Below are 12,819 nucleotides of genomic sequence, written 5' to 3' on the forward strand. Positions count from 1 at the left end.
AGTAAGGCAATTGGTCTATTGGGGGTGGATAGTAAGGCAATTGGTCTGTTGATGGTGGATAGTAAGGCAATTGGTCTATTGGATGCTAGGTTTTCTGTTTGTTTTTCAAGTGAGGATTACAATGCTCTTTTCCAGACCATTGTTATTTGGTTGTGCCCTAGAGATCAAATAATATCATAAACTATGGTACTTACCACAAGTTTTGAGGGTATCTGAGCATTTGTGAAGAGGGTCTCCCCAAACCCAACCCCCATGTTTGCCACCTGGGTGCCCTCTGTCAATGCTACCAATTCGCCTAAAAAGGGGAGTGCATATGTGTAAAAAAAAACCATATATAATAAAAAAAGGGGGGAGGCACAACAAAAGAAGCAAAGCACACCTGCAAACTCGCATATCTACCAAACTCTAATATAGCAACAAACAAATACCCACATGAAAAGAACTACAGTACATGTACATGAGCCAAACTGTAGTATACAAGAAAGGAGCTATGGTTGTGAGGTCTTTCCTAATTTTCCAATTATATATCATTCCTGGTTTTAAATTCATGTATGGTTCCAGTTTATACTATATCATTTAGGTTATTCCAGTAGTTTACACATCTGTATGGAAAACTATTTCTTAACATCATTCAGACATGTGGTCTTTTTCAACTTATTTCCAAGACCTTGTAATGACCTTCCATCTCAAACCAAGAGATATTATCTGTCAATTTTATCCACTCCCCTTCATAACCTGAGCACCACAACCAAGATAGGGCATTGTTACTTGTGGTGAAGGTCAAGGTGATGGCAGTTCAAACTCTGCCACCAGCAAGTTGAACTAAGGGCATGGTTCACTAAATATCATGCTACAATATCCTCAGTAAGGGGCACCATCCTAACCTCCTGATGGGGGAGTTTGTGACATTAAACCAAATTGAGTCTTCATCAGATCAAGAAACATTGGCTTACAGGAAAATAGAACTGGTCTAAACCATACATGAATTTAAGTGAGGTATGATAACTAAATATGATAATCTAATTACAACTGGAGTGATGCTCAATAGCTAAACAAATTAGAACACCACTAGATGTGACAAAGATCAGGAGTAGAGGCAGTTCAAACTCTGCTCTTCAAGCAAGTCCATAATAATAGTATACTATATTAAATTACTTGTTTCAAAAAGCCCTCCATTAGGAGGCACCATCCTAGCTTCCTCCAAGAGGGAGAGTTCATGATGTTAAACCAAATAAAATCAATCATGTTAACTGGAGACTATAAGACAGGACTCCATTTGCATAGTTCCCTTCCTGTATGGTAAAATTAAATACATCCAACTAGAGAAATAGTTACAAAGTTGGGAACCACTTTGGCTGCTGCTTTAAAAGTACCCTACATTTGGTGAGCACTTAAGAGAGCTCAGAGCAAACTAAAAAAAAAAAAAAAAAAAAAAAAAAAATAGACAAGATGCTAAAAGTCCAGCTCAATCCAGAAAAACTATGTATAATGTAAATATCCATACCCACCTCCAAACAGTTCCCAAGAAGAATTAATTCACACTTACGAGGTTTAGTGATCCTAGGTAACTCATGTGAGAGTTTGCAGTCTCCTTCCAAGTTGCACAAGTACAGTGCCCCAAGAGGCAAAGACACATTGACATCACCTCCAATGACATTCCCAGCCATAGGTGCTGACACAACCACACTGCGGAGAATTTTCATTAGCATCATTCTTACCTTTTAACCTCTTCAATATAGTGCTGTGCCTTTATAACATTTTGTTCTAGCTGAACCACAGTGCCAAATACAATGCTTTATTCAGCTGAGGGGCAAACCTGGGATAAAAGCCTGAAGTGACTGAAAACAAATTTTGTTTTGAGTAGGACCCTCAGTTGAATAAAGCTGTTCAGCATTTGTTGGGAAACAAGAAAAAAAAAAAAAAAAAAAAAAAAAAATGGTCTGCCCTGATATCTCTTACATACTCTTCATAAACCCCCACCCTGCAACCCATTACAGGAATTTAAAACTATACTTTCACCACCCATTTACCATCACCCCATTGTAGCTCTCACCTCAACAACACTTCGAACAACATTTTCATTACCAGTTACCAAGGTAATGACACTTGAAAAGATTTTGTCAAACATCATTCTTGTGGTTCACAAACACCAAGTAATACATCAAGAGTAGGTGGCCATATAAATTGTTTCTGTTCACATTTTTATTAGTATATACATATACCAAAGGCTTTTTTTCCCTTATAAGGGAGGTAACCAAAAAACAAAGGCATAAAAACCACTCCTACCCATTCCATCCCCATCAAACTCCATTCCTCTCCACCCTCTTCCCTCCCTCTTATCAAGAGTAGGTGGCCATATAAATTGTTTCTGTTCACATTTTTATTAGTATATACATATACCAAAGGCTTTTTTTCCCTTATAAGGGAGGTAACCAAAAAACAAAGGCATAAAAACCACTCCTACCCATTCCATCCCCATCAAACTCCATTCCTCTCCACCCTCTTATCTTGGCACTTTCTGGATGATGGGTCATCCCTCTATCTCGCCCACTGCCTTGGGTCAGAAGCAGTGCCACAAGACACAGCATATCCACAGCACGGCCATTTCATTAAATCGGCAACCCTCCCTCTCCATTGTGGTGACGCGGTACCAGTCTAAACCAGACTGGCCGTGATGCATTCCGACCCAAGCTTAAATATCCCCCATAGTGGGCAAGCATAGTCAGCAAGAACGTCCGAACGCAAGGCAGCCGACCAATCAGAAGCCTGGAAAACTCACCGGAGACCGGTCGGCAGACACTCGACTTAAGCCTACATGCCCCGCTTGTCATAGTTGGCAAGCGTAGAGCAAAAGCGTCCACAACAAAATTAAACAGGCCAATCAGGAGCCAGCACAAGTTGCCTGGGTCCGCACCAGCCTCCTTTATAAGGAGGGGGACCAAACCGAGAGATCAGTTCACTCTAGGACATGACATCTTCAAGCAGCTCTCCGCTCCAAGCAGTACCCTTCTCCAAACAACAGTCATCTCCACACGTCAAGTTCTCCTTTTACGCATTTAGAGTTAAGTAAAGCCAAGTACATAGAGTTACTGTGAGTTTCATTCCCCTGGCGTGTCCGAACCTAACCACAACACCATCCCCTCATGCAGAAAAGGAGAAGACGGGGAGAAATCCCTTTGGGCTGCGTCAATTTATTTTCATTTTCTTGGAAAGTGGTGGACCTGAGGCTGAGAAAATGGTATATCAGGAAAAAGGAAACAAAGCAGACAGAAAAATAAGCAAAAGAATTTTTTTTAAATTAGCCTATACCAAAATAGATGGAATGATCTCTGGACTGAATGAACTAAATGACTATCTGGCATCAGAAAAACTGGACATAATGGGAATAGTAGAAACTAAACTAAAAGGTAATCTACCACCAAACATTGTGGGACAAGTTCTATACAACTACTGGATGAAGAATAGAAAGGAAAAACAAGGAGGGGGAGTATTATTTCTGACCAACAAAGACTTAAATATGACAAAGTTAACAGAAGGAAAAAACAATGTAGAATCAATCATGATAAAAGTAGAAATCAACCACATGAAAAGTAGAAAATTTGTAGTAGTGTATGTACCCCCAAAACACAGTCCTGGACAGAACACGATCATTCCAAATTGTTGGAAGATGCTAAGTATGAACTGACTGATATACTGAAAGAGGAAATACAGTAATTATGGGTGATTTTAACTCGAAAGAAATATGTTGGGAACAAATGACAGTAAAAGGTAAAGACATATGGGGCAGCATGCTACTCGATATGACCATTGAATAAACAATGACTCAGTGGATAAAGGAAAATACCAGATACAGAAACAATGAGGAACCGTAGGCGGCATGAAGAGCAAGTGGATACGCGAGGCTGCCATATCGGCGTCTTGATTATATCTATTGTAGTTGCCCCTGCGTAATGACATACTCTCTAAACTGTCTTCATCACATTTTCTGTGGTTATCAAAATTCACGGGTGAAAGAGAGAACGATCAATATAAGCGGTGATTTTATTTTATGATGCGAGTACTATTACGACACATCGTACGTCTGGCAGCTAATGCTGCCCGCAAGATTTTGGCTCATACTGAAGAGGTTAATACTTATGTCAGAACCTGAAATTGTAGACAGAATTTATTACAAAACACCAATAGGAAAGAGTGACCATGTACTAATAGAATTTTAATTAAAAGAGCAAATAGACCTAGGAAGAAATGAGAAACATAGAATAGAAAGACCAATGTACAACAAAACAAATTTTGAGAAACTTAAACAATTATTTCATAATGCAAACTGGGAAAAATTCCTACAGGAAGAAACAAGGATGGAGGAGAAATGGAATATACTAAAAGAAATTTATAATGAGGGTGTGAACAAATATGTACCACAATAAAAGCAAGAAAGAGCATACATACAGAACTGGTACAACAAAAAACATAGTGAATCTAAGGATAAAAGAGAAAGCCTGGAAAAAATGGAAAAAAAAAAAAAAAAAAGAGCAAATGGCAAACATACATCAAAGATATGATTATGTAAAAATATGCAGGGAAGAAAAGAGAAATTATGAAAGAAATAATAGAAAAATGCAAGGAACAACCTAAACTATTTTACAGATTATTAATGTGAATGGCAAACTAAAAAACAAACAAATAGAAAAACTGCACCATGGAAGTCATGAATATACAAAAGAATAAAAAATGGCAGAAATTATGAGCAACCATTTCAAATCGGTATTCACAATATGGAACTGGAGTCAGAAATGGGAAGTGGACTTTAATACTAAGAAGTGTAGCATAATGGAGTTTGGAAAAAGCAAAAACAGAATATCAGGAAAATATACAACTGGAACCAAGGAAGTAAAGAAAGTAGGAACTGAAAAAGATTTGGGAGTAATTATCACAATCGACTTGTCCTACGATAAACAGATTAACAAAATTGTCACGGAGACTTACAACTTGCTAAGATCAATAAAAGTGGCATTTACATACTTGGACGAAGACATGATAAAAAAAAATATTGGTTACATTGATAAGGCCTAGAGTATGCGGCGACATTGTGGTCCCCCAGTACCAAAAAGAATATAAAGAAAATAGAAAGAATCCAAAGAGCAGCTACAAAAATGGCACCTGCAAACCTATCATACGAGGAGAGATTGGCTAAACTGGAGTTACTGACACTGGAGCAAAGAAGAGAGAGAGGTGACCTATTGACCATCTACAGAATCATGAAAGGCACTTGATAGAGAGGACTTAACTGGGACAAGAGAAACACAAGAGGACATGGAAAGAAAATAAAAAAACATAGCTATAGAAGAGAACTGGAGAAAAACAGTTTTCTACATAGAGTTTTGGACACTTGGAACAAACTGGATAATGAAATAGTATGCGCAAAAACCATGAGTTTAAAAGCAAACTAGACACTGCGAGATACAATGGCGGGACACCACGAGCATAGCTCCCCTTCCCGCAAAATACAACTAGGTAAATTCTTTATGAGAAGATTCACTATAGAAATTGAAAAAGATTCATGCATTTCTTTCTTAGATTGTAACATTCACAGATGTAATAAGAAATTTAAATATAGTATTCACCGAAAACCAACCAATGTCAATGCGTATATACATTACTATTCAGCCCACCATAATAGAATTAAACAGTCAGCATTTTCTTCCATGTTCCTTCATGGCCTGCGCATCTGCAGCCCAGAATTTGTGGATGACGAAATGAACAAAGTTTATGATATCGGAACACAGTTGAGATATCCCAAATTCTTTTTGGACAAATGTTTTAAAAAAGCAAAAAGGACATTCTATAAAGGCGAACCAAAACGAAAGTTTGAGAAAAAGAATTTACTTGTACTTCCTTTTAATGAAAATCTTATATTCCCAATATACTTAAATATTTCAATGTAAATGTAGCTTTCAAGATCAATACAACTCTAAAAAATCTTCTCATAAAGAATTCCCCTGACAATTCTACAGGCTGTGTATATAAAATACCTTGTAGTAAATGTGACAAATATTATGTAGGTCAAACAGGAAAAGAATTAGAGGTTAGGATTAAACAGCATAAAAAAGGGCCAAGAATCTAGTGCACTTTTTAAACATGTTTGTGAGTTTGACCATCCTATTGACTGGAAAAATGCTTCGAAAATTATACAGTGTAAGAACATAACAGAAAGAAATATCATAGAGTCAGGAATTATCAAATGCAATTATGACCAACTCATTAATAATAGTTTAGGATTATATAAATTAGATCCATATATTGTCAGTAATATAAATAGTACATATTTTAAAAGTTAATGTAATAATGATCTGTTTCCATGACCTCGCCGAGTGACCCAACCTGAGCTTTTAGGCTTCGGAGAGGAGGGTAAATGTCTCTCTTGTCCTATTTATACTCTGTATCTCCATTTTTTTGTTCTCATTTTTCTGTACTCCTTGATAATGTGAATATATCACGAAAGTGCTCGGACTCCGTGTGTTTTTCCTTTTCCTAGTGGACTCTACATATTTGTGATTCACATGTGACTTGTGAAATTTGTGCACATGCCCTTATGTACACGAAATTCTATTTACGCGGTCAAATTATGGGGAAAATCTTGTAGCTATTTACACGGAAAATGTTTTTTTACGCGGGCACATTGGTGTCCATTACTAAGCGGAAAATCAAATCCCGCGCCACCATCTTGCTGACGTCACCATTGACACATAGTGTTGTGTCTCCTCCTGCCATCTTTGTTGTGTGCACGACTGGTCCTTCTTTCAGCGCCTACTCCTTGGTATTGTACTGTTTGTGCCTTTAAAATGCCTCCAAAACAGGTGAGAAATCCTACTGAAGATGATGCTCGTACATAAATAACTGAAGGAAATACATGTTTACATGTCCATCAGTTGTTACACCAAACACCATTTACTGTTTTCAACTTTTATAGAATTTCAAAAACCTACAAGTAAAACAAGATACAAAAGCATACCTAATCATTCATAATACAATTTCAAAATAACATTTAATTTTCACTAACTCAATTAACACATATCAGACAATAATCTATATGTTCATATCACAGACGCCTTGCAGCTCACAAAATACCCACACATGACTTATAGATGCTGATCTTCCTTCTCGTGTCACAACCCCTATAGACTACAGAACACAAGGTAGAAAAGTTATGGTTTGCCCAGCCATATGCAGCAGAGAATGTGAACTTCTAGTATTCAATTATTTTCACAGACGAATACAATTTTTTGTTTGTATCTACTGCAGGGTGGCACTGTAAGCAATGCACTGGGGAATGGTATAATGTTAATACTATCTGTTCAACATGTAGGTCAGGTAGGATCAACCAAGCCATGTATGGGTATGTCTTGGAGTTGGGGAACTAGTTACAATTGAGTGGAACATGAATTCCTATGCCGACAGGAGACGTTTTGGTCCATATCTAGGTAGGATGCGAAAAAAAAATCATAATAATAATTAATGAATAAAAACTATACTATTGTAAATAACAAATAAAACATAAATAAATGCATATAGTTAAATAATAAACAAACAGGTAAATAGTTAATAATAATAAATTGACATACAACTAATAATAAATGAGAATCAGACAGACAAATGATAACAAAACAAAAACAAATAATATAAAATAAATTGTAATCATTACAGCATCTAGCTTAGGTGTTTATCTAAATGATTCTTAAAGATTCGAACTGAACTACATTGCACTACCTGTGCAGGAAGTTTACTCCATTCATTAACTACACAGTTGGTGAAGTTGTTTCTACCTACTTCCAAATTGAATCTATTTCCGGACAGTTTGAGGCCATTGTTTCTTGTCCGATTCTCATTCAATGTGAAAATTTGGTCACTGTTGACATCAATTCCCTTTAGAATTTTAAAGACCTGTATCAAGTCACCTCTGAGTCTACGCTTTTTTAGGGAAAACAGATTCATGTGTTTTAGTCGATTTTCGTATGATTTATTTTTTATATTTGGAATCAGTTTTGTGGCTCGCCGTTGTACTTTTTCCAGTCTGTCAATGTCTTTAATGAGATTCGGTGACCATACAGAAACAGCATACAGGGGGTCACCGCAATTCGACCGTTTGCAATTCGAATTATCGCAAATTCAACAGTAGCTAATTTATACCCAACCCTCAAGGTTAGACAGCCAGACTCGACAATTCGACATTCAAATCTCGCGCACCACGCACCCGGTCGAATTTGCCGCCACTCCCGATGCCCCACTCTGTCTCACTCTCGCCCCAGCCATCGTCGAGGCAAGCCACGCTCCACTGTTCCACCACCATGCCGTGCAAATCCACCTCCAGCCCCACCCCTAAGAAACACACTTTCCTGCCTTTCAAAGATAAGCTTGAGCTTATAAGAAAGTGTGAGGCAGGTATGGCTCATTCTGCCGTTGCAGCAGAAATGGGTGTCCCGAGATCAACAGTATCAACGATTTGGAAGAACAGGGACAAGTACCGCCAGGCTGCAGCATCAGCATCTTCCACGACTTCCCTTGTTCTCCGTGGCTCAGGGGACTCCCATCTCGACATGATGGAATACATGTTGATCAAGTGGATAGAGGACACGACACAATGCAAGATGCCGATCAGCATGGGACTCGTGCAGAAGTGTGCCTTGTCACTGTGGGAGGACTTGCAGGCCACAACATCCACCACCAAAAATGTACTGTACAGCAGCTTAATGTGTTTAATCAATAAAATTAGATAAAAATGAAGCCTTTAATATTACTGATTTAGTCTAAGTTAGTGTTTTTTAGAGGTCATAGTGATATTTTGGTGGGGTCTGGGCTGGAGGTCGGTCCCTATCCCCCCTAATTACAATGTATTCCTATGGGAAAAACTGCATCATGATTCGACAGAACCCAGGTTCAACCAATGATAGACCACCCCATCCCTGTCGAATTGCGATGACCCCCTGTATTCCAAATGTGGACGAACTAACAATTTATATAGCTTGTTAATGAGTGATGGACTTTTGAAGTCAAAAGATCGCACAATCAGTCCTAGAATCTTATTTGCTTTCTCAGAGGCTGAAATACACTGCTTGGATGATTTGAGATCGTTACTGATAATTATGCCGAGATCTTTTTCACTATTCACTTTTGTTGATGAATTTCCAAATAACTTGCAATCGTTCTTACTGTTATTTTTACCTTTATGCATTACCTTGCATTTACTTGTGTTAAATTTCATTAGCCACTTTTCAGACCATTGCTGTAATTTATCTAAATCTTCTTGAATATCTAATTGGTTTAAACGATCATTTGCCATTCCGCACAGCTTTGTATCATCAGCAAATTTGGAAACAGTAGGTTTTGGTCCATGGTCTATATCATTTATTCATACTATGAATAGAAGTGGCCTAAGAACGGAACCCTGAGGAACTCCACTTGTAACATTTTTCCATTTAAAACAACTCTCTGTTTTCGATCATTCAACCAATTACTAGTCCAACTTAATAGGCTACCACTTATTCCGTGTGAAGCTAATTTAGTAAGTAGTCTTTTAGGGGGGACGGTATCAAAAGCTTTTGCAAAGTCTAGATATATTTATTCTATATTGTTTCTTTTGTTATAATCCAAGATAACTGTGTTGTAGAATTCGAGTAAGTTAGTCACACAAGAACATTTCTGTCTGAAACCATACTATCATTTATCAAACGGTTACTTCCTAAATGATGTTCAATAGCATCTCTGATGATAGTTTCCATTATTTTTCCTACGATTGAAGTCAAACTTATAGGCCTATAGTTATTTGATTTGATTTATTGATTTATGAAATTTTTGGCTTGAAGGCCAAGCGCCGGAGCCGGTAGGCCATTCAGCACATATTTATCTTATATACGAATTCAAGTAAAACAGTAAAAACAATAAGCACTCACATAAACACATCAGAACAAGATACACTCACAAGCATTCATATACACAATTTTAAATTTCATAAGATAAATTGATCTTTTAAAAACTTTACAACATTCTTCACATGAGCTTCCTCCCCTAAAATTTCTTTAAAAGATAAATTTGTTAAAAAGTTTGCCCTGTGCTTATTAGAGTATGCAGGGCACTGAATTAAAATGTGTTTTATTGTAAAAACAACTTGGCAAGTGGGACATTGGGGGGCCAGCCTTTCTGCTCCACTTGCCATAAAAAATTTATGGGTAATGTAGGAATGGCCAATTCTTAATCTTGTTAAAACAATACTTGACCTTCTGTCCAAAGAATGACACTTCCTAGGGTTCACCAAGGGGTGAATCTCTCTTAACTTGTAACTACCGTCCACCCTTGTCCATTGTTCTTGCCACTTCTCCATTACATAACAATGAATTATTTGTTTGAAGTCTGTATGAGGGATTTTTTTGTCTGTTATATGGCTGAGCCTAGTAGCGGCTTTGGCTGCAGAATATAATTGAATTGAATAATTGGGATTTATCTAGCGTCGCAACATCAATGGTCATTGACGCCGTAGTATTTATGATTAAGAAAAGGAAGTGGTAAAAGCTTAAAAAAAAAAAAAAAAAAAAAAAAAAAAAAAAAAAAAATTGAAATCTAAAGATCATTGAGAAGATCAATAGCACTAAGAAAATAAAAAATAGAATTTATATTGCAGTTACATCCCAGAACATTTCGAAGGGACAGATCTCCTTCATCTCTGTGTTTTGACAAATATTGTTGTCTTTCTTCATCATAACTGGGGCATTCCACCATAATGTGTCTAATGGTCATAGGAACAAGGCAATCATTACAAAATGGAGGAGGACTGCCCTCCATAAGGAAGCCATGGGATAATCTAGAGTGACCAATCCTCAACCGGCAAAGGGTTACTTCTTGTTTTCTGTTCAGCAATGTGTAGACCAACGATGAATAGTATCAGTAATCTCTCTCATCTTGTTACCAGCCTCAAGATCCCATTGGAACTGCCAAAGAGATGAGATCTCGGCTTTGATTAGAGTGATATAATCTTCATAAGGTATAGGCCGTAAGCGAGGTAAGGGTGAGAGAGCGGCTTCCTTGGCCAATTTATCGGCCTGTTCATTTCCTGGTACTCTGACATGTGCTGGAACCCAGCAGAAGTTTATTTCATTACCTCGACTCTCGATTAAAAAAAGCCATTCTAAGATCTTTAAAACTATTGGGTGCCTTGAGTCGAATTGTTCTAGAGACTGCAAGACACTCTTTGAGTTACTAAAAATTGTAAAACATTTGGCTCTCTTTTACATGGAGGATATAATCTCCACTGCGGACAGTATTCCCGTCAGTTCGGCAGTGAAATTAGATGCTGTATTAGGCAAGGTGCCCTTACAATTAAAATCATTTGAGAATATTCCAAAACCAACACCAGCGCGCACTAGCGTTGGTTTTGGAATATTCTCAAATGATGGCTCCAAAACTAGCGCTAGTTTTGGAGCCATCAATAAAAACAAACACAGAGGGTTGGTGACTAAAAGAATGTTCTAAAAAAGCATTGCATAGTTCATAATCCTTGAAATCACGTTTACAACCATTAAAATATTTACAGAAAGATACTGTGGGCAATCTCCATGGGGGAACAACCAAATATTTAAAAGGGAGGATTGGAATCTTGGGAAGATTCATGTCCTCTAAAATCCTTTTCATCCGGTATCCAAAAGGCTTTGGAAGTCTGGGGTGATTGTTGAAACAAGTGCTGTTAAAATCTGCTTGAGCTGTTCTAAAAGCGAGAGAGTTGGGAAGCCTCTGCAATCTATGCCAGTATCTAATAGATGAGGTCTGGCGAATAAGATCTAACGACATTTCCCCTGCATCAACTAAAACTTGGTATTGGGGAAGACTTGAAAGCACCTGTGGCCAAACGAACTCCACTGTGGTGTATCGTTCAGCTATTGCCATGTTACTAGCTCTAAAAGAAATGGAGAGGTCATCTACAAAAAGGGTGGCAAGTATATCAGGAGGAATCACAGATAGCTTTAAGAATCATTTAGATAAATACCTAAGTAAGATGCTGTAATTATTATAATTTATGTTATATTATTTGTTTTTGTTTTGTTATAATTTGTCTGTCTGATTTTCATTTATTATTAGTTATATGTCAATTTATTATCATTTACTATTTACCTGTTTGTTTGTTATTCAACTATACCAATGCATTTATTTATGTATTTTAATTGTTATTTACATTGTTATAGTTTTAATTTATTATTAATATGATTTTTTTTTTTTTTTTTTTTTTTTTTTTTTTGTGCATCCGACCTAGATATGGATCAAAAGGTCTCCTGTCGGCATGCTTTGCCTTTGTAGATGTCACCCCATTTACAGCTAAACTAAGGAGAGTGACACTGATGATTGATGATTGATGATGATTTATGGAGTTTTTGGCTCGAAGGCCAAGCACCGGAGCCGGTAGGCCATTCAGCGCATATTTATCTTTTAGTTTAAAAGATAAAATAAAAATAAAATTCAAGTAAAACAATTAAAACAATAGACATTCACGAACACACTTCAACAACACACACTCACAAGCATTCACACACACAATTTTAAATTTCATAAAATAAATTAATGTCTTTTAAAAAAAATTTAAATGCTCTTCACACAAGCTTCCTCCCCTAAAATTTATTTAAAAGATAAATCTGTTAAGAAAATTTGCCCTGCGCTTATTAGAGAATGCAGGGCACTGAACTAAAATGTGTGTTATTGTCAAAACTACTTGGCAAGTGGGACATTGGGGGGGCCAGCCTTTCTGCCCCACTTGCCATTAAAAATTTATGTGTAATGTAGGAA

The 12,819-nt window shown here is 37.1% G+C and overlaps 1 protein-coding gene across 2 annotated transcripts in view; it reads right to left on the reverse strand.

The window, feature by feature from the left end:
* The window catches only part of LOC143028637 (integrin alpha-IIb-like), a 641,228-nt gene that overhangs the window by 501,756 nt on the left and 126,653 nt on the right, over nucleotides 1-12,819 (reverse strand). For both annotated transcript variants that reach the window (XM_076191051.1, XM_076191050.1), the window contains exons 3-4: nucleotides 1,547-1,686; nucleotides 195-295 (exon numbers count right to left, since the gene is read on the reverse strand). In XM_076191051.1, coding sequence (XP_076047166.1) covers nucleotides 195-295; nucleotides 1,547-1,686 — 241 coding nt within the window. The remainder of the gene's footprint in view (nucleotides 1-194; nucleotides 296-1,546; nucleotides 1,687-12,819) is intronic.

Source organism: Oratosquilla oratoria, chromosome 9 (genome assembly GCF_046742065.1).
Source record: "Oratosquilla oratoria isolate Oo_2021 chromosome 9, ASM4674206v1, whole genome shotgun sequence".
Classification (NCBI taxonomy): Eukaryota; Metazoa; Arthropoda; class Malacostraca; order Stomatopoda; family Squillidae; genus Oratosquilla; species Oratosquilla oratoria.